At 52.9% G+C, this 21,481-nt stretch overlaps 1 protein-coding gene across 2 annotated transcripts in view; it reads right to left on the bottom strand.

The window, feature by feature from the left end:
• SYNJ2 (synaptojanin 2) overlaps window positions 1–21,481 on the bottom strand; it is a 103,975-nt gene that overhangs the window by 54,017 nt on the left and 28,477 nt on the right. For both annotated transcript variants that reach the window (XM_027972620.3, XM_060419297.1), the window contains exons 2-3: window positions 14,523–14,609; window positions 3,556–3,826 (exon numbers count right to left, since the gene is read on the bottom strand). In XM_027972620.3, the coding sequence (XP_027828421.2) occupies window positions 3,556–3,826; window positions 14,523–14,609 (358 nt within the window). The remainder of the gene's footprint in view (window positions 1–3,555; window positions 3,827–14,522; window positions 14,610–21,481) is intronic.

The following is a 21,481-nucleotide window of genomic DNA, read 5'->3' as shown; positions in this document are numbered from 1 at the left end:
TTATACAGATCCCACAAGGTGAACACGATGAGAGCATTACAAAGCAATGGGAATTAAATAAAAAGGAAGAGATGAACATAAAACTTAAAGTTCCAGTACTTCCTCCCCAAACCTAGCGGATGGTTCTGGGTCTCTGGCGTCCATGGTGATCTTCATGGGATAATAGCCAGTGTTTAGCAAGGGCACTGAGCTCTATTCTAAGTGCTTTGGGACGGATCGACTCATTTCATCCTCTATCGGCCTAGGTATAGGCATTATCATTCACCCCATTTTACAGATGAAGAAACTGAGGCACAGAGGAGAAATGTTTACCCAAGGTCACAGAGCCAGGTAAGCGGCAGCATGGCATGGAAGCTGTGCTCTTCAGCCCAAGCCTCTCCCACCGAAGGCCCTACCTATAGAGCCGCACCTGCTCACAGTCACACTGGCTCTCGTGTCTCACTTGCCTCCCCGACACCCACGGGAGCTTACTGAGCAGGTGATGGCTGAGAAGTGGGGATTGGAGTGGTATGAACCTCAGGCTGCTTCCAGACTCTACACGCTTCACCCAGGGGACCCGAGCTGTGTGGTTCTGAGATCCTTAACATGCTCCCCTTAGGCAGGGACCCCCACAGTGTAGTGAGCTCGTCTAGATCACAGCGTGCTATGTATTTAAAACAGCAGCACCATTCCTGCCCCGAGCCCTCATCAAAGACGCAGCGCCCTCGTTTCTGGAGCAATGTGCTGGGAGCTCTGACATCCCAGGCGGCTTCTCCAAGCGGCAAGAGCAGCCGCTCCCCACTCTCAGGCAGCCTCCTCCCTGACATGGCCACGTGGGCACTAAGGGACACACCGCCCCCCGGGAAGCAGGGCCACGTCTGAGCTCTCACTCCAGGGTGCTGAGCTGCCTGAGAACGATGAGCACAAAGCATCAACTTTACAAAAACACATTCTCCTCTTCTGAATCCCTCTCTGAAATTCAGCTGATGAACCAACTTTATTGTTGTTCAGCGGCTCAGTCATGTCTGACTCCTTGTGACCCTATGGACTGCAGCACACCAGGCTTCCCTGCCCATCACCATCTCCCCGAGCTTGCTCAAACTCATGTCCATCGAGTTGGTGATGCCATCCACCATCTCATCCTCTGTCGTCCCCTTCTCCTCCTGCCCTCAATCCCTCCCAGCATCAGAGTCTTTTCCAAAGAGTCAGCCCTTTGCATCAGGTGGCCAGAGCACTGGAGCTCCAGCTTCAGCATCAATCCTTCCAATGAATATTCAGGGTTGATTTCTTTTAGGATTAACTGGTTGGATCTCCTTGCTGTCCAAGGGACTCTCAAGAGTCTTCTCCAGCATCATAGTTTGAAAGCATCAGTTCTTTGGTGCTCAGCCTTCTTTACGGTCCAACTCTCACATCTGCACTAAATCAACTTTAGTAACCCAAGTATTAAATCTGTATCAAGGGAAGGTCCCAGAATGTTCCAGGGACTTCCAGCCACACAGTGATGGCTGCCATCAGTCAGCAGGGGTCAAAGCAACCTTCTGCTAAACAGACAACTCTAAACAATCCCTGATGTAGTCACACTGGCCTGACTCCTGTAGGAGGACGGCTCATAACCTTGAAGGAAGAGACTCAAACCTATAAAGGAAAAGAGCTTGCATCTCCTTCCAGGACTTGATTGTACCAGGAAGCAGTTATCGGTGGAGAACAGTAACCACCCAGAAAAATGCCTTCACCCACCAAACCCTCACTCTCATGCACCAGCCACGTCCATTGCTGACCTCATCTGACTCCAGATGTGGGCTCAGACCTTGAACCCAGCACCCCTAATGGTGGGTTCAGGCAATCAAGCCCGTGACCACGCAGCCGGGCCTGACTCAGTTGTGGTCAGCTCCACGGGGGATGCCCTGAGCCCAAACACCATGCACCCTCCAGAGCTGGCTTCTCCTGGCCAACTAGAGACAGTCCAGAGTCCATCCGGGGCCTCCCCCTTCCCAAGTCCCTCTCAGTCTTCACTCGGTGATTCCCTGCTTTGTCTTTCTCTTCCCTGTGTACCTCAAATCTCCAACCACAGAGCTGGCACAAGGAGGCCTGGGAAGAGTAGGTACAAAGGGTGATGCAGATTCCCCAGGCATTCAAGGCTTGTTACAGCTTCTGAGACCTCTAGCCTCGGCTCATCGGGCAGTCCCAGCTGAAAACGGCCCTGTGGCCCAACAAAGACCCCTTCATAATCCACAACCCCTGCGTCCCTGAGCTTGGCTCCCTTCAGGAGCACAGACACCCACAAAACGGAGCTAGTGATTCAGACACACCGTCTGGCGCACCGTCCGCCGGACCTGATATCCAGAGTGTGGTCCTTGAACCAGCGGCCCTGGCACCACCGTTGGCTGCTTGCTGGAAATGCAGTCTCAGGCCCCAGCCCAGTCCTGCTCAATCAGAATCTGCATTTTTAACAAGATTCACGTCCTTGACGTCTGAGCACGCTACTACTCTCCCAAACCCCACATAACCAGAGAACCTAAGGGGATCTGGGGGACAGGGAGCATGGGCACGTACACAAGGACACTGTGAACCCCTCTTTCTCCAAGTGGAAGTCAGGAACTCACCTGTGGGGTCCCAAGCGCCAAGGAAAGTACACTTAACAGGTGATGAAACCTGTGACCTCCTCTGGGCAAAGGGAGGAAGGAACAAACAGGGCACAAAGATGGCTCATCAGCCCTGACTCAGGGCTGGAAAGGCCCCGAAGGCCAGCATTGGAACCAAGAACACCCCGTCCTGTGAGACATCTCTGAACAATTCCTACAGCGGGACTTTCATCACTTCTGCTTCTGGCTCAAATCTCCTGGTAAATCTGAAGGGAGCAGCTCCATTGTATGCAAATCACCACGCCCCACCCCTGGTCTTCCATAGGACCTGTCAAAGGTCATAACCCCCAGGGCCCACAAAGGGTGACAACTGACACATTTAGGCGTCATCCACACCCCGCTGGTCTCCGAAGGGGCCCATTACTGCCCATCACCTTGGCAGGATGACTCGGCTCTGCCACTGAAACCGACAGGTTTGGTTGTGGGATTAACAGCCTGGGACCTGGAGCCAGGATGCCTGGGTTCAAATTCCCTGCCTCATTCAAGCCTCAGTCTCCTCACCTGTAAAATGGGAATAACAGACCCTACCTCATTGTTTCCTATGAGGAGTATGTGAGTTATGACCCACAGAGAACTTAGAAGAGTGCCTGCTTTACAAACGTCTGTACGCTGGAGGATCACCACGAGAACTGAGGGGACCAGGGAGGCGCTAAGCACAGGCCCAGGCACTCAGGGAGCACCGGCAGATGGCGGCACTTGTGCTCCTTAGTTACGGAGCAGATTTTCCTCCCGGAGTCTACATAAGACCACACTGAACACCCTCCCTGATGCCAGCGGGGGCTAGTTTTCCTCTCATGGTGCAGAGAGCGTGGGCACCAATCACAGCTCCCGCAGGTAACCCACGTGCCCGGGGCTGATGCTAAGAGACAGAAGACGCAGGTGCTCATCAGAGCCCGCCCTCCGTGTGAGCCGGGGCAGAGGACCAGGGCCTCACCAGAAGAAGGAGTTCCCCCACTCGGAGCTGTCGTCGCCCTGCTTCTGCGCCCGGACGGTGAGGTCGAAGCAAGACCCATCGTTGGGCCAGGAGAAGTAGAAGACCCCTGAGTTGAGGATCTTCCGCAAGGCTGCGAGGCGGTCCTCCTCCTTGGCCTCTTCCTGGAGAGGGTAAAAGTCGGTGGCGGTGATTTTGTAGATCTCGGCCTCTGGGATTCTGCCCACGGATGTGCAGCCTGTCACCAGAACCAGGAAGCTCAGGGAGGTGCCACCTGGAAGGCAAGTGAGACACGGGGACTGAGGATCGCAGGTGGTGACATGGGCAACGGACAGCTGCAACCACGAGACGGACTCCCTATTCTCTCCCTCACCTCCCCGCACCCCGCCTTCAGCTGAGGGATCCGCCTGCCACCTGAGCCCAAAGCCTGGAGCCGTGGTTCCAGAACCCAGCCCGGCCCATCAGCAAGAGAGCTACCTGGACCCTGTCAGAAACTGGAACTCTCAGCCCCACCCCGCCAGGCCTCAGGGGCAGGGCCAGCACCCTGCTCTTAACAAGCCTAGGGGTTCCAGGAGGGTCCTCCCCCGACCTCCAAGCCTGAGATACTGCCTGCAGCCTGCCCAGCCCACACCCCAAGCCTCTCAAATCCACCCTCCCCACTAACTCCCAAGGCCCCCAGGGCTTGGTTCTCCAAGCACCACTAATGGAGCCGCCTGATCGCAGACGGACTTCCTGCCTCTCCCCACCACACAGCACAGAGTCCAGCCGCTCTTATGGGCCATCTCTGTGGCTCCCCCAAAGCACCCTGGCATCCCTGGACTTCTACCAGCAAGGCCTTCCTTCCCACTCACCTTCCTGCCCCCACCCTCTAGACCAGCTGGGGCCTCCTTGATGTCTCCACCCACCCCACCCCCTTCCCAGGAGAACTCCTCTCCACCCTTCTGGGGTCAAGTCTGCAGCATCTCCTCCAGGGAGCCTTCCCTGCTCTCCTGAGACACCACCAGGTGCCCCTTAGACACTGCGAGGAGCACTCAGATGCTCCCTCTTAGTTCTCATCACACACAAAGCTAACAGCCTCCTTCCCTGCACGTGTCCCCCAGCCGACTGGGGGTTCCTTAGGCTCTGGTTGTCATATCCCGGCAAGCCGGCACTTCACACAGCAAGTGTTTGATGAAAACGCCCTAAATAGGCCAATGAGACAGCAGCTCAAGCCCCCTGGCTCCTCCCCGTGAAAGGCTACCCCAACCACTGCAGACCCTGTTGTTCAGAGGAGGAGAGACATCCTCCTTCTTGGGACCCCACCACACCACCCACGGCTGTTTTCTGTTCCATGTCCCCAGAGTGCAGCAGGTCCAGGCACACAAAGTTGCTCGAAGACGCGCTGGGGGCAGAGACGGTGGGCACACTGACCCACTGCCCTCTATTTCAGGAGAAGGCCCAGGAGACAATTTGGTGGGTAACTGGCCTCGAGGGACTGGCGTGATTCCGGCAAGCCGGCCAGAATCCTCATCCCACAGAGGTTTAAGGGACTTGCTCCCATCAAGACCTACTCCGGATGACCTGTGGTCAGCGTTCTCAGATCTCTGGACACTCCGCTGAGACCCCGAAGACTGCCAGTCTCTCTGCTCACCCACCCTAGATCCGCCCCCCTCCTCACACTTCACCGGAAGACAGCACTGCTGGGGGCCAGGGAACGTCAGGTTTCATTAAAGACCCCTTCATTCAGTGAATAGGTCACCCACTCCCATAGGCTTCGGGCGTAGGGGAGGAGGTCACATAAAACAGACGACCATGCTGGTTCACAAACCACCTCTCCGGTCATGTGACCAGGAAACCTTTATTTCTTTATTTTCGGCTGTGTTGGGTCTTGGCTGCAGTGCGGGCTTCTCATAGCAGAGCACAGGCTCCAGGGCATGTGGGCTTCAGCAGTTACAGCACACGGGCTTAGCTGCTCTGCTGCCTGTGGGATCACCCCAGACCAAGGCTCGAACCTGCGTCTCCTGCCCTGGCAGGCGGATTCCTTCCCACTGAGCCACGAGGGAAGCCGGGGAAACCACTTTGAAACAGCATAAGAATAAGGCCGTCTATGGGGTTGCACAGAGTCGGACACGACTGAAGCGACTTAGAAGCAGCAGGAATAAGGTGGTTATGGCTGTGGACAGTGACAGGGGTCAGGGGCCGAGTCTCTTAAGGAGAACCGGTGTCGTTTCTGGAAAACAGGTGGGGTTTGTGTGGGGCTGACGGCCTGTGCTAGAACCAGCGCGCAAGCATCTCATCTGGCTCCTCATGAGCAAGGCGGAGTTCAGGAACCGTCCCCTGGCACGGGCCAGAGGACAGCCCAATGGTTGAGGATGCGCGCCCGGGACGGGACGCCGGAAGGGGGCGGGTCCCGGGGGAGGATGGGCAATGCTCCTCTCTACCTCTCCACCCGCGTCGTGCAGCGGGTTTCTAGTCCCGCTTCCTCAACAGCCTCTGCGTGGGGGGACCGAGTCCCTGGCAGGAGTCCCAGGTTGCTCTGAAGACAGCAGGCACTTTCTGTGCAGGGCAGCGGCCCGGGGGAGGCTCGGGGCGGGCGTGCGACAGCAGGCGTGAAAAGGCTCTTGAAATAAATGAGCGCAAGGGGAAGGGCCGTCACCACCGAGGAGGCAGTCCTGGGCCGAGGGGCTCGGGAGAAGATGCAGGAAAGAGCCGCTGCGTGGGAGCAAGCTGGAAGCAGATGCTTTAGTGACCCTCAGTCCTCAGGGATGCTTACCGTGTGCCAGGCAGTGCTCCACAAACCCTCAACGGGGAGGTCCCATTTTACAGGCAGGGACATGGAGGCACAGGGAGGGTGAGTAGCCTGCCCAAGGCAACACAGGGGGGAGCTGGGATTCAAAGCCACTTTCTAGCCCACCCCAGGCAAGTCACTCAAGCCAAGTCTGGTTCCAGGGCCGGGGGCTCCTGACCATGTCCTTGCAGAAGAAGTACAGCCAACCTGTCTAAGAGCACCACTGTTTTAGACTTGGGGACTGGCCTGCGAGGAGCTGAACTGCCTGTCCAGTGCACAGCTCATCTCTGTTGGACCCAAGATGCAAACAGGGGTCTCACCTCGGCCGAGGCTCCGTCCAGCCCTGCGGGCTGGTGGCCTTCAACCACTTCGGCAGTTGTCTAAGAATTGTGGTTGGCCAATGCTCCCCTCGCTCATTTTCAAATTGACACCAGAAGTTTTCATCATTAGTTTAAATGGTTGTGAGTAATATATTTTCCAGCATGTGCTAAATATTGACGTGTAAAAATAAAACTGTTGTGGGCCTCTGTACCAGCATCCAGAGGAATCCAGGTGGTGATTTATATTCATCATCATCTATTTTTTTTAAGGAATCATGAACAAGATCTTCTTGAACAGATGGGATTTTTACTCCTATTTGCCACGCACTTTCCCCATGGAATTTCATCCTAATGTTACATTCTGTGCTTCACTCGATCATATTGTACAGCACTTTGATCCTAAAGTCCCGAGTCTTTAAAAAGTTTTTCTTCGGGCTTGAGTTATCCCTACAATGATTTTCAGTAGAGATTGGTCAAACAGTGTAAACAAAACATTTTTGTTAAATGATCATTTAACATAGAAAGTAAAGATTTGCTGGAAAGGCTTCTCTTAATGAGATGAATGGTATTTCTCATTCATGGGCACATATTTATTGGTAGAATGAAACTAGATTCCAATTCTGGTTCTATTTTTCATTTTTACCAGTGTAAACGCTGAGGAACCTTGTTCGCATTGATAAACAGATGGGAACAGAAAGGGCTTCATTAGAGAAACGTCACTCAATTCTTCAAAGTCCTTCTGAGTTACATGTTAAGAAAAAAAGAAATCACAATGAATTATTGACACAAGGGCTGTTAATGTGTCAGCTGACACCCCACTTCTTCCATTTTGTGGAAAGAAAACAATTGACTGTCATCTGACTTGTCAACAAATCTGTCACCTAGTCATTGAGGTGACTGACTTGCTCAGCTGCTGACGATATTCTGAATTGTCCCTTTGGTTGGCAACCTAGAGGTGTTTACGTCTGGAACAACACAGCATGGTGAGATGCTGTGCAAAGTAAGACAGCAGAAGGGTGGTTATGATGGAACAGGGAGGGTGAGAAGCCAGCTCCACATCCCAGGACGTTCTTGGGCAAACTGAGGACCGGGAGGCGCTGAGGAGCAGAAGTGGTTTTCCTCAGATCTAACTACATCCGTGCTCACAGTCTCCGTGACCCCAAGAAAACGGCCCCTCAGCCTGGCAGGGGTCAGTCAGTCCTGGTTATCACCATGCCCCCCATCTGTGTAAGAGCCCCCTGGCTCTCACGCGCTGCAGGAGGTGGGGAGTAGAGAGCAGGGCTGTCAGGATGCTGTCGGCCCCTGAGCCCACACAGAAGGTGTCTCCAGGGGTAAAACAGGCTGGCAGGACTCACCTGCCCCAGGCGAGGGAGAAATCCCCTCTGAGGTCACCTTGAGCACGGGATCCCAGCTATGTTTTCAGTAACTCAGGATCAATTTTCTCACAGCCCAGAAGTGAAATGGGCCTTGGTGGGGCAGGGGAGGGGGGGCCCACTTGGGGGTTGGGGGTCTCAGACGTCATCAGTCAAGGCTGAGTCTGGGGCCTTGAAACCAGATAGGATGTTGAAGCAAGGCAAAGACAAGTCAGGCTCGCCTTGGCCTGAGAAGACAGGGCTGAGCACGCCTTTGAACAGCCTGCCTCAGGCTTTCAACAGGCAAGCCTCAGGCCGTCTCTGGGCACCAGACCGGCTCCCCATCCCTTTCAGCTCCGACTCTCTGGTTCCAGGGCTCCAGCCACAGCAAGACCATGCCTGGGTCAGAGGATACTGGCCAGAGTCAGGTGAAGTTGTGGCGAGGGCAAAAAATGGGTCACAGACCAAAAAGATGTCTATGCCAGAACTGGGAAGGCCATACCCGCACACAGAGGCAGCCTGGGTGAGCAGGGTAGGGCAGTGGATTGCAACTACCTCAATATAAATATGGGCTTCCCAGGTGGCTCAAGGAGTAAAGAATCCACCTGCCAATGCAGGAGATACAAGGGTTCGATCCCTGGGTCAGGAAGATCCCCTGGAGTGGGAAATGGCAAGCCTGCTCCAGTATTCTTGCCTGGAAAATTCCATGGAGAGAGGGGCCTGGTGGGCTACAGTCCATGGGGTCTCAAAAGAGTCGGACATGACTGAGCACATTATATATACAGGTTAACTGGGATGGGGTTTCAGTTTGAGACAATGAAAGATGTTCTAGAGAAGGACGGTGGTGATAGCTGCTCAAGAACGTGAATGGCCTTCATGTCACTGACGTGTAATGCTTAAATGGTTAAAATGGTAACTTTCAGGGACCTCCCTTGTGGCTCTGCTAGTAAAGAATGTGCCTGCAATGTGGGAGACCTGAGTTCGACCCCTGGGTTGGGAAGATCCCCTGGAGAAGGGAACGGCTACCTGTTCCACTATTTTGGCCTGGAAAATTCCATGGACTGTATATAGTCCACGGGGTCGGAAAGAGCTGGACATGACTGAGCGACTTTCACTTTCACTGGTGGTCCAGTGGCTAAGATGCCACGCTCCCAGTGCAGGAGGCCTGGACTCAATCCCTGGTCAAGGAATCAGATCTCACAGGATCTGATTGCAGGATCACAACCAAAGATCCTGCAAGCCACAACCAAAATCAAAGATCTCGCATGCCATAACTAAGACCAGGAGCAGCCAAACAGATAAATAAGTAAGTAGTTTTTAAAAAGGGTAAATTTTATTATCTTATGTATGTTAGTTGCTCAGTCACGTCCAACTCTTTGCAATCCCATGGGCTGTAACCCTTCAGGCTCCTCTGTCCATGGGGTTCTCCAGGCAAGAGAATCCCACTGGAGTGGGCTGCCATTCCCTTCTCCAGGGGAATCTTCCTGGCCCAGAGATTGAACCTGGGTCTCCTGCATTGTAGGCAGATTCTTTACCATCTGAGCCACCTGGGAAGCCCTATCTTATGTATATTTCATCACAATTTGTAAAAACCTCCAAAACCTCAATTTAGAAATCCTCTCTCTCAAGAGAGCCGTCTTCAAAGCCCAGCTCCAAGTCAGAGCTGTCTGGGAGAAACTCCAAGCCCTGCAGGGACAGGTCCCGAGTTTTATCCAGCCGTGGCCACTTGTCATCCGGCCGGGAAGGTCGGGCGCTGGGGCCACCATGAGTCACAAGCACACACAATGGTTCATTCAGAGACAGTGCCGGGCGTGTTCTGCGTTGGAATTTCTCTGTTTGCTCAGCCTAGGAGTTCTCTCCCCAGCCAGGTACAAGGGATCTCAACCCTGGGTGCCGATACACCAACCCCGCCTCTTGACTGCCGGTCTGGGATCCTCTCAGATCTGTGAACAGAGGACCTGGGAGCTGACGCTTCCCCACCTGTGAAGTTGGCAGCTGTGGCCGGAGGAGCCCGAGCCGCCCGCCCCCACCCCTTACCAGCGAGCTCAGAATCCTGAATACCTGGATCCACCAGGTATGTGTCCCCTCCCTGCCGAGAACACGAGCGCAGTGAAGGCAGTGGTGTGCTGGCTAATTTCACCAGCTTCCGGGAGCCGGCTGAGCACAGCGCATCCCAATTCCATCCTGGCCTGAAACCACCCATGCTGGATACACTTACACGACGGAAACTGACAAACACAGACTGTCAGGGATTCCCCACCAGAGAGCCGGTAATGACCGGCCCACCACTGGGTATAAGAGTTAAATTACTAAGACTGATGGCCATTTCAAGACTTGCTAGAGAATACTGCATTTTCCAAATCTCAAAGGAGTCCTAAAGACTGTCAAAGGTCCCCCTCCAGAGGTGGTCCATCCTGCAGTGACTGCCCAGAGAAGTCAGCCGTGAGCTGACTACCACCAGGAGTCACAGACCCAAAGGTACTCAGCCTGGGCCCCATGCCTAGTTCTCCCTGAGAGACCCCCTGCAGGACAGCCCTTTGTACCCACTTGGTACCCAAGTTCAGTCCATGTTCATTTTCTCAGGTATTAATAAAAATCTTCAGAACTATGTAAGATAGAGATGAGGCAGTTTTCCTGCTTTTAGAGGTGTGAAAACAGCCCTCGAGATATTGAATGAACTAAGAAGGTCAGTCTGTCGAGAAGCTGAAATTAGACTTGAGGAGGGCTGTCTGGTGGAAGACTTACAGGACTGTCAAGTACAGCTTTACAGGCTGTGCACTGCCCAACTCCAGGAAACACAGTTCAACAGAGACCTCAATGTGTTCAACCTCCAAGGCTATGAAATAGGGAGGCCTTGAGAGCTTAGGGGAAGAGGGAGTTAAATCCCTATAATCATTGGGATAAATTCTTTTTATAGCAATAGTCTCACTTTCTATGCCTTGTATTGTGTATGTGTCAGGAAGCCCAATTCTCATATCCATACATGACTACTGGAAAAACCATAGCTCTGACTATATGGACCTTCCTATATTCATTGGAAGGACTGACGCTGAAGCTCCAATACTTTGGCCATCTGATGCAAAGAGCCGACTCATTGGAAAAGACCCTGATGCTGGGAAAGGTTGAAGGCAAGAGGAGAAAGGCGCAACAGAGGATGAGATGGTTGGATGGCATCACTGACTCAATGGACATGAGTTTGAGCAAGCTCTGGGAGATGGTGAATGACAGGGAAGCCTGGTGTGTTGCAGTCCATGGGGTCACAAAGAGTCGGACATGACTGAGTGGCTGAACAACAACAGGAAGCCCAACTCCAGGGCTTATCATGGGGACTCCAACCCCTTCCTGCTAGCATTTCAGAGAGGAAGGAGGGACTCTGAGCTCTCCGGGGAAATCTACGAGCTTCTGAACATTTCTTAATTTCTAACATAAAAGGCTGTGTTCACTTAGGTAGACTGAAAGAGAACAACTTCCCCAAGTTAATTAAGAACCTGAGCGGAAGTCTCTCTCTGTACAGAGACCTTCAGTCTAAAAGAGTCAAAAGGGGGCCCACCTACTACTCGGGCTGGTCATGCTGGTGGCAGACGAAAGCTGGAGTTTCACTCTGTACTGCCAGCACCCTCAACAGATGGGGAAGAAAACACAACACATCGTCGTTCTGGGATAGGGACTTGCAGATGGGAAAGAAGATCAAGTTCAAGCCAAACACTCCTCAGCATAACCGAAGAGAATTGGAAAAACTCAATGGCAAGGCCCAGTCCTTCCATCCTTCAGACTGTTGTTCAGTCGCTCAGTCGTGTCTGACGGACTGTTTTGTGACGCCATGGACTGCAGCCTGCCAGGCTCCTCTGTCCATGGGATTCCCCAGGCAGGATTACTGGAGTGGGTTGCCATGTCCTCCTCCAGGGCATCTTCCCGACCCAGGGACGGATCCCGAGTATCCTGCATTGATAGGCGGGTTCTTTACCACAGAGCCACCAGGGAAGCCCGCATCCTTCAGATACCCTGGGCACTTTCAGAAATGTGTTGAGAAAGGCCTGACATTCCAAGTCAAACACACTCTCACCACACTCAGGGAGCCTCCACAGGGCCCCCTGGAGGGTGACACAGCCAGGCAGGGCTGGGGTGTTCAGAGGACACCAGACATGGCCGGGGACCAGGGGCTGTGCTTGCTGCCCCCTCGCGGGGAGGAGCAGGTGGGTGGGGGGGCCGCAGGCAAGGAGGATGGCCTTGTCTGGGGCAGCACTATGAACGGGTCACCTCTCTCCACTCCCTGCCCTGGGATGAGCCTGCCATAGCTGGCACCCACAGACAGCCTGGCTCACAGACACTGTCTGTGGGGGCTGCCAGCCTTCCCTGTCAGGACCGGTTTCCTAGAGCTGATCTCTAACCTCAGCCCAGGAAGACAAGCTTTCCCCTGGGATACAGGCAAGGTACCACTTCCCTGGTCTTGGAACCTCAGCCTTCCTGCCCCTTTCAGGACAGAACAGCCTCGCCGGTGAAGGCAGCCCCTGATGCCATGAAAAAGGAGTTTAAAACCTAGTCACAGGTTCAAGGGGCTTCCCTTGTGGCTCAGCTGGTAAAGAATCTGCCTGCAATGCAGGAGACCTGGGTTCAATCCCTGGGTTGGGAAGATCCCCTGGAGAAGGGAAAGGCTACCCACTCCAGGATTCTGGCCTGGAGAATTCCATGGACTGTAAAGTCCACGGGGTCGCAAAGGGTTGGACACGACTAAGCAACTTTCACTTTCATAGGTTCAAGAGGGAGGGGGCATACGTATACCCGTGGCTGATTCACGTTGCTGTACGGCAGAGACCAACACAGCATTGCAAAGCAATTATCCTCCAATTAAAAATAAATACATTTAAATTTTTTAAAAACCCACTTGCCACCAGCAAGTCACTGATGCAAAAAGGACCATTAATTTACACACAAGAAAAATATTGCCAATCATAATTGTAAAATGCCAACAACTGTAACATATCTGAAACACCCAGATGTTATAATATAAAAAAATGTGTCATGGAATAGAGGAATTAAAACTCTTAAGCTTTCTAACAGTTCCAGTTCCTACCTCAAGTTGTTGGGAGAGCTGAGTTAATAAATTAAAACACTTAAAACCGGGCCCAGCACAGAGTAAGCACCACCTAAGGTCAGCTGTCATCTTCACATCCTCGTGATTGAGGAAAGGCCACAGGAATTTTTTATAACCTCAGAAAATAAAAATCATGGCAAGGGGGAGAAAAAAAACAGAAACTCTTGGCAGGCAGCACATCTTCATGAAAAAAAAGTCAGTGTTTAGAGGCCGCTAGATCCAGGTTTCAATTCTAGCTGAGCTTCTTAGGCAAGTGATTTTTACCTTCTGAGTCTGTTTCCTTTACTGAAAAGGAGAATAAAGACACAGTATCACGTTGGCTTGTTTTTAGGATTAAAGAAGCTAATGTACACTTAGCCATTGGCACAAAACAAGACATTTAATACATGCATTTTGTCATGTGGGTACTGAGTGTTTTTCCTAAACACTGTTTGGAGATGATCACCATCATAGTTCAGAGGAAAAAAAAAACCACCCGATTAAAGAAAAAAGAGCCAGAAAAGTAATGGCAAACAACTGTGCTGTCTGCTGTGAAAATCCTCAGACCAGGGAACACAGCTGCTGTGTGGATGTGGAGATGAAAACAGCTGCTGTGTGGATGTAGGCTTGGAAAGAGCCTGTGTTCGAGCAGCTCACAGCCTGATCTGGTCTTGGCCCCATACGTCACCAGAGACACTGGGCAGGGACAGTGTAAATCAGATGGCAGAGAGGGGAGGAAGGAGGGGGTTGCTGAGTCCCAGCATCGCATCAGGGCTCCTGTGAGGCCCAGGAGTGCAGAGGTGACCGAGCGGCCTCACGGGGAGACTGTGACTCCCTAGCGGCAGCTGTGTTGATGTCTCAGCCCCTCACGTCTTACACCGAGCAAGGATGCCCGCGCGTTCCTGTGAGTCCTCTGCCCATTCCAGTCGGATCATGTGGCCCAGTTCTGGAGCTCTTTTCCTTGCTCTCGCTCATACCCAACCTCAGTGCCCAATGGTCAGGCGCTGGTGGCTTTTCTCTCCTTGCCAACGATGCTCCATCCCAGCTCTACTCCGTAAAGACACACTCAGCAGGTCCAGGAGCTTCTGACCTCTGACCTCCACCCCCTTCTAGAATACAAATCTCCTGTAAAACAACACACCAGCCCCTGGGGAGACACCCCCCCCCCCCAGACCAGGCTGGAAGATCCTAGATCCCAGCGGGCACCCAGAGAAGGTAAGGTCCTCTGTGCCCAGGGTGGGAAGGAGTGCCAACAGGGGAGGACCAGGCTCTCACCTCGACCTCTGCCCTAGCCTGGAGGAGCCGGCTCAGTGAAATAAACATTTTAAAAGAGGGTAGCTGCTAAAATAAAATGACTAAATCCCACAGTCTCTCCAAACTCACATGAGAAGCTCTGCCCGACACTTGAAGTCTATAGCCCCGAGCGTGTGACAGCTGCCGCCCTCCAAGCGGGTACTCACCGGACTTCAGCCTGAGCTCCCCTAGGCAGCCGTAAGCATCGGTGAGCTTCCCGTACTGGCCTTTAATGACCTCCTTTTCTTCCGGGGCTGCAGGAGAAACACAGCACAGACAGCATCAGCCAAACCTCCCGGTGGAGTTCACTCACTGCAGCTTCCGATGCGGCTCCCACCCACTCAGCAAAGAAAACGCAGAGTCGGTTGCTCGGCCCCAAGTCATCCGTGTGGAGGCTTGTGGATCAGCAGATTGCCAAGCTCCAGGGACTGAGACCTTCCCACCTGCTGTCTGAAAGCTCCGGCAGCGTCCTGGGAGGGCTGCAGAGGAGGAGGGGAGTCCCTGGTCCGCGGAGGTGCTGGGTTTGAGGTGGGAGCAGGTGTCTCAGGCCAGCCCCGTCCCTCGGTACTGCAGCCCACGTGCTCAGAAACAGCACTGAGTCATCGCTCCCTGATGGGGAGGACCTTCCTTCCTAAGTATCGTCCACCAGAGGCCACGTCGTGCAAGTGCTCACCCACCCCCTGGGGACCTGCTAACACACAAGGGCTGAGCAGGAGGCCTGGGTGACCCTTGTGCTCCAGGTCTGGGGCCAGTGAATCCCAAGGCAGGCTGATGAGCAGAGGTCCCCAGGGTCTTCAGAGTTACTAGAAACACCCAGGACAACACACCCAGCCTGCTGGGAAGCAGAAGAAAAACTGGCAGAGGGAAGGACCAGGAAAAGTAGGGAGCCCTTAACCTTGACAGTGATAGCACAGACACCGTTGGAGGTGCCACGGGCTCTTACAGGGGCCAGGCCTTTGCACCCTTTTCTCAGAACGTTTCTAAATGCATAGAATAAAACACACACATGGACGAATCCTTAAATAAGGGCCCCGCAAATACCATTAGGGCGACTTGATATGGAAGCAAAAACTCAGCCTCAACTGGATTCATCCAATACAAGGGCTCTCCAGCTGGGGAGACAGAGGGAAAAGCCTGGCAGACACCACAGCTTCACAGATAGGTTTTGGGGGCTCTGTATCTCTAAAAAGTGAAAGTGAAAGTCGCTCAGTTGTGTCTGACTCTTTGTGACCCCATGGATTGTATACAGTCCATGGAATTCTCTAGGCCAGAATACTGGAGTGGGTAGCCTATCCCTTCTCCAGCGGATCTTCCCAACCCAGGTCTCCCGCATTATAGGCGGATTCTTTACCAACTGAGCTACTGGGAAAGCCCTATAATCTCTAAAATTGTATGCAAATTTTTTGATGTATGTTTTTATACACTGGGATCGTAATTTTCATCAGAATCTTCAAGGAGCTCTAAGGTTAAGAACTAGTTTAATAAATGATATTTTCCTCCAAAATTCACATGACTTTTTCTAATAAGGGTTTTTTGCTGGGGGAGGAGGGAGCAGAGTAACCTAAAAGTAATTACCCAAAGCCGGGGCTTCCCTGGTGGCTCAGCAGTGAAGAATCCACCTGCCAATGCAGGAGACTCGGGTTCAATACCCGGGTTGGGAAGATCCCCTGGAGAAGGGAACAGCTACCCACTCCAGTATTCTTGCCTGGAGAATCCCATGGACTGAGGAGCCTGGCGGGCTACAGTCCGTGGGGGTCGCAAAGCAGCCACTAAACAAGTGTATATAAGTCAGTCCAAACCTCCCAATTCACTGCACCCTCCCTCGTGTCTACATCTTCTCTCTTCAAAACTAGTAATCGCTTCCCTCCAATTCCACCTTCACATCTCACTCTCTCTCCCTCTCCCGCCTCCCTCTTCCATCTGTTAAGGACCATTGTGAGTACACTGGGCCCCTGGATCATCCCCAGCAATCTCCTATCCCAAGGCCCTTAGCTTAACCACAAGTGCAAGGCCCCTTCTGCCAAACGTGGGAACCACTGCAGGAAGTGGGCATCAGGATGGGGGCACTGAGGGGCCCACAGATGGGCACGACCCACTTCCTGGAGCCCACAGGTCTTTGTCCCAACAATGATGACAATGAGGAGGACGAGGCAGCCTTCCTGCCCACCCCGGTCTGCTCCCTGAAGAGATGAAGGCCTCCTCCATCCAGGTGACGATGGGTCTGCTGTTCAGGGACAAGCCTGGTGCCGCGTGCCTATAGACCCCTCCTGGAAGTGGCCTGCTCCCTACTCTAGGACAGGTGAAGCCTGTGAAATCCCATCCCCGCAGGTGGAAGCGAACTGCTCCCTGCAGGCCTGTTCAGGGCCACACGTGGTGTCTCCTGGTCTAAAGAGAGAGAGGTAGACAGGCAGCTCCCGTCCTCACTGCAGTGGACACATTGATCAATGCAAGAGCTTAATTCTGACACACACACAAAAATCATATTTCAACCTGCAAAGCTTTACAAAGCCTCTGCACAGAACCCTGAAGCCAGGGTATCATCTGGGTCTCACCCTGTTGACCCTAAAACGAGGAGGTCTTTGTGCCTTTATGTTCCTCTGCAAACAGTCCTAACCAACCAAACAAAACCCTGGGAAACTGCCAGCCAAAGGAACCTGGTCAGATCCACACTTCCGAGGTGGGAACGGGACCGCAGGAGAAGCTGTGGGAACAGAACTGACCCCTGCCCCGCTGGGTCACGAAGAAAAGCACACACAGCCGGTCCCCCTGCGCTGGGAAAATCAAACAAACACAAATTTTAAAAAGGCTTCTCACCCTATTTTAAAAACAAGCACAGCTCCACCAGGCCACCTTGTCCCATCTGAATCCTGTAAATGATCCACTCCTTAATACAGAATCAGCACCATCATCCCTGGCTTTCACACAAGGCACCTCATGGAAGGTCACAACCTGACTGCACGTGCCAGGCTTGGGAGAAGATGCTTTTCCTCCATCACAAACAGACGAACTGTAAACAAACCGGGGGGCTTAAAACATCGGAACTTTCTCAGCTCTCGAGTCTGGAGGCTGGAAGTCTGGAAGCAAGGTGTCAGCCGGCCACCATCCTCTGCAGGCTCTGGGGAGGGTCCTCCCCTCCCCGTCCTGGCTGGTGGTGGCCGTCAATCTGGACCTTCCTTGGCCTGCAGCTGTTTCACTCCAACCCCTGCCTCCTTCATCACGTGGCCGTCTTCTCTCTGTGTGGCTCTGGGCCTCTCTCCTCTTGCAAGGAAACTCATCACATCAGATTGGGGGCCCACCCTACTCCAGAATGACCATATCTCAACCTAATTACACGAAGGACCCTATGTCCAAACATGGTCCCATTCTGAAGTACTGGAAGTTAGGACTTGCACGTATCTTTTGGGGAACACAGCTGAACCTGTAAGATTCAGTAACCTTTTCCTTCCATGAGCCAGCCCTGTTAAAAGTCCAGACTCTCTGCAAAGCATCTCTCCTTTTCTCCAGGCCTTCCCCTCCAAAGCTCCTTCCCACCCCTGCGATGTGTAAGCAGGACACGTCCCACGTCTGGGAGACAGGGCCTCCTCAGTGAGCCCCCAGGACCCCCAGAGGCCTGGCCTCCCAGGCAACCTGTTGCAAAACCGCCCGACACCACCGCTTGCCCCAGATAACCGTATTTCCTCACTTCGTGTCAAAGGAAGAACAAATCCATTTTGCTCTTAAAAGGGAGATCACAAACCAAAAGCCTCAGGCAGGTAATGAAGGAACGAAGCTGCAGGAAGAGGTCCGTGGGTGACCCAAGGATATACACACCTTCTAATGGGGACACATGGTCCGTTTCTGCCCACTGCCCCCAGGAGGTCAGACCAGCCTGGGTACCAGCAAGTTTCCAGTTTTTTGAGAGAAATAGGACACTTCTGATTTCTCTGTCTTGGCAACCAACCCAGGTTTATTTTAAGCTCTGCGTGGGCTGCACACACCTCTGCAGACTGTATTTGGTCTGCCCATTGGCAACTTCTGTCCTTCCTTACTTAATGTCTGAAAAATAGAATTTTCCTGTCTTCCGCGCTTTTGTTGGTTGCATTTCCGGAGGGTTCGTCCACGTGAGAATGTTTTTGCTTCCCCCTGCTCACCGCCCCTCGAACCCCAACCATCAGCCACAACTTTCCAGGAAGTCCTCCCCTTTACTCACCCACCCTTGTCCTCATCCACCTCTTGCCCTGGGATTCAGCCACTCGTTCCAGTGAGCGTGTATCTGAAGGCCGGCTAGGCACAGGGACCCAGCAGGGATCCGAACAGACCCAAACCCATCCACCCTAGAGGCAGCGAGGCAGGCGCGGGGCCTTGGCAAAGAAGGGACACGTGTCATGAATGGGTGAGTGACAACCGTGGAGGCCAACCCGCTGGAGGTGGGAGCCAGGGGCAGCGGCCCCGACAAGGCTGTCACAGAGGTGGTGGAGCGGCAGCGTCCACTCGGGGCCAGGAACCACACAAGCTTCTTGCCGAAGGGGACAGACGCAACCAGCAGCACAATACAGTGATGTGAGCTAAGAAGAAAAAGCGAACAAGGAAGAGGGGTGGGAAGCGGGGGAATGAGGACTCTCACATAAGTGCGGTTTGGCAAGGTCTCACTGCAGGGGCAATCTGTGAAAGCAGATGAAGGAAAAGAGGGAGATGGCTGAGTGGAGGGCCGGGGAGCACCGTGGGCCCAGAAGAGCATGTGCAAAGGTCCTGGGGCTGAAGCATTCCTGGAATATGCAGGCTCAGTGAGGTCAGCGAGTCTGACAGAGGGAATGGAGCCAGGGACACGCTGCGAAGCACCGTCTAGGTCATAACAAGACTTGGGATTTCGCGCCGAGCCAGAGGGAGGCACTGCGGGGTTTTGAGGATCACTCTGAATACAGGAGGGGCAAGAGAAAGGCAAGGAGACCAATTAGGAGGCGCTACAATGATCCTGCAGAGAGGATGCTTGGAGCGGGGTTAGGGGGTGGGGCCGGAGGTGCTGGGAACACACACACACCACACACACACTGATACACCTTATTATTATTGAAACTTCCAAAGAAAAGCAGAGTAGTGTAATAACTTTACGTGCCCACCAGCTCTGACTGGTATCTATTCACACTCAAGCTTACTTCATTCATATCTCCCATCTGACGGGGTAACAGGCAGGAAGGCCAGGGGTCTCCAAATGGAGGAAACAGGCTGCAAGTGTCTCTCAAAATTCTGTGTTGCTATGACGACACCTGGTTCCACCTGAACTCCACATTTCTCAAACCTTGAGCTACCCAATGCGTTTTTCTTATGGAAATGTTTTTCTTAAGCTATGTTAATGACACTAAGTATTTGCTTTGGAATTTGCCTTTCTTCAAAATGGTTCCACCTAAGACTAACTTTTTCTTTTCTCAAACCTTGGGCTGATAATAGCTGAACAAACCAGTATTCATATCAATTGTTTTATGGCTGGGGGATGACATACCTCGTGCCATCCTATCTCAAAAATGCATATTGTGGGAGAGGGGCCTGGTGAAACTCCCTCAGCTTTGAGGTGTCTCTCTTCTGATTAATAGCTTTCTAACAGACGAAAAACAGCTTGCTAAAAACTAGCAGAGGGGCACTCTGCATCGCCCTTCTGATGTCTATGTCAGAAGCTTTCTCTGTCCCCTTTTTCCTTTAATACAACTCTGCTACACAAAAGCTCTTGGGTGATCAAGCCTGGTCCCTGGTCCCAAAGCTAAACCTTCTTCGGAGATCACGAATCCAACATTGTTCACTATAAGCTATCACATCCCATCTCCGACACCTCACAGCAGTCTCATCTTGTGGGCTCAGACAATAAGCAACAATCGGTGTCAGGAGTTTAAAAAAAAAACAACCCCATCCTAACCCCACTAAATCAGAAACTCTGTCCTTGAGACCCAGAAATCTGTTTTCATGAGTCCTCCACTTGAGAACCACTGCCCAAGATTATTCTAATTCCAGACTTCATACTGTTCTATCTATAAATATTTCAGTAAGAATCTCTAACAGATGAGGCTTCCTTTTAAAAATATACCACAATACCATGATCGTATCTTTAAAAATGTAACCATAATTCCTTAACATCATCAAATACCTGCATATACGTCAAAGGCAAATGCAAAAGGCTTTGTGGACAGACAGGACATGGGACATGAGCGAAGGACAGGTTTCAAGGATGATGCTGAACAACCGACAGGATGGTGTGACCATCACCCCTGGTGTCCATGGAGACTGACCAGCCATCTGTCATGGGGTCAGACCACCCAGTAAAGAGTCTGGGGATGCAGTTGTGCCGGCTGCAGTCACACGGGCACATCGGCAGAAGAGACAAACTGGGCACCCCTGGCCAACAGAAGCTCCTTAAAATCACAGACTCGGGGAGATGGCCTTGGGAGAGCGTGGAGGTGGACAAGGTGCTTAAAGGTCTGGGAGACGGAGGAGAAGCCAAAAAGATACAAGGGAAAGGTGCAGTGCCTGGAGTCAGGAGCCAGGGGCGAGCGTGTCAAGGAGGAGAGATGGGTCGGCGAGGAGGTCCCATGCTGCCCTGAGTCCCAACCCAGCAGGACTAAGCGCTCATCATTCGAGTTACACACAGAGGTGAGCCAGGGGAAAAGCAGCTTCGGTAAAGATGAGGGGCAGAATCCTGAATGGTGAGGACGAGGCAAAAATGGAGGCTGGGAGTAGAAGCAGTTCCTTGAGGAATTCATCTGTGTGTGTGGGTGTGGCTGTGTGTGTGCGAGCGTGTGTTTGCACGTGTGGGTGTGCATGTGTGTGTAGAAATGGGAGGCTGGGAGCGGCAAGTGGGGTCTAAAGGTTTCCCTAAGAAGAGGAGTTAACACCGGTTTGCACGCTGGCAGAACTGATCCAGGGGGAGGTAAAGGCTTCTGGAGGGGAGAGAAGGGACCCACTGATAGTGCCCCGGACGCCGTCATGGCCCTGACCTGTGACTGGGGGGCCGCCTGAACAAAGAGTCCGTCTAAGGCGACAGGAGAGCGGAAGGACACAGGGGCAGAGGCGGTGGGGTGGCGAGGGGCGCAGGCCGCAGGAGGAAACGCTCTCCTGGTGCCTCCGGCTTTCTCCTTTCTCGGTGAATTGAGAAGCAAGGCGT

This window comes from Ovis aries, chromosome 8, assembly GCF_016772045.2.
Source record: "Ovis aries strain OAR_USU_Benz2616 breed Rambouillet chromosome 8, ARS-UI_Ramb_v3.0, whole genome shotgun sequence".
Taxonomy (NCBI): Eukaryota; Metazoa; Chordata; class Mammalia; order Artiodactyla; family Bovidae; genus Ovis; species Ovis aries.
The sequence above is the reverse complement of the archived record's forward strand: the minus strand, read 5'-3'. Positions and strand labels throughout refer to the sequence as shown.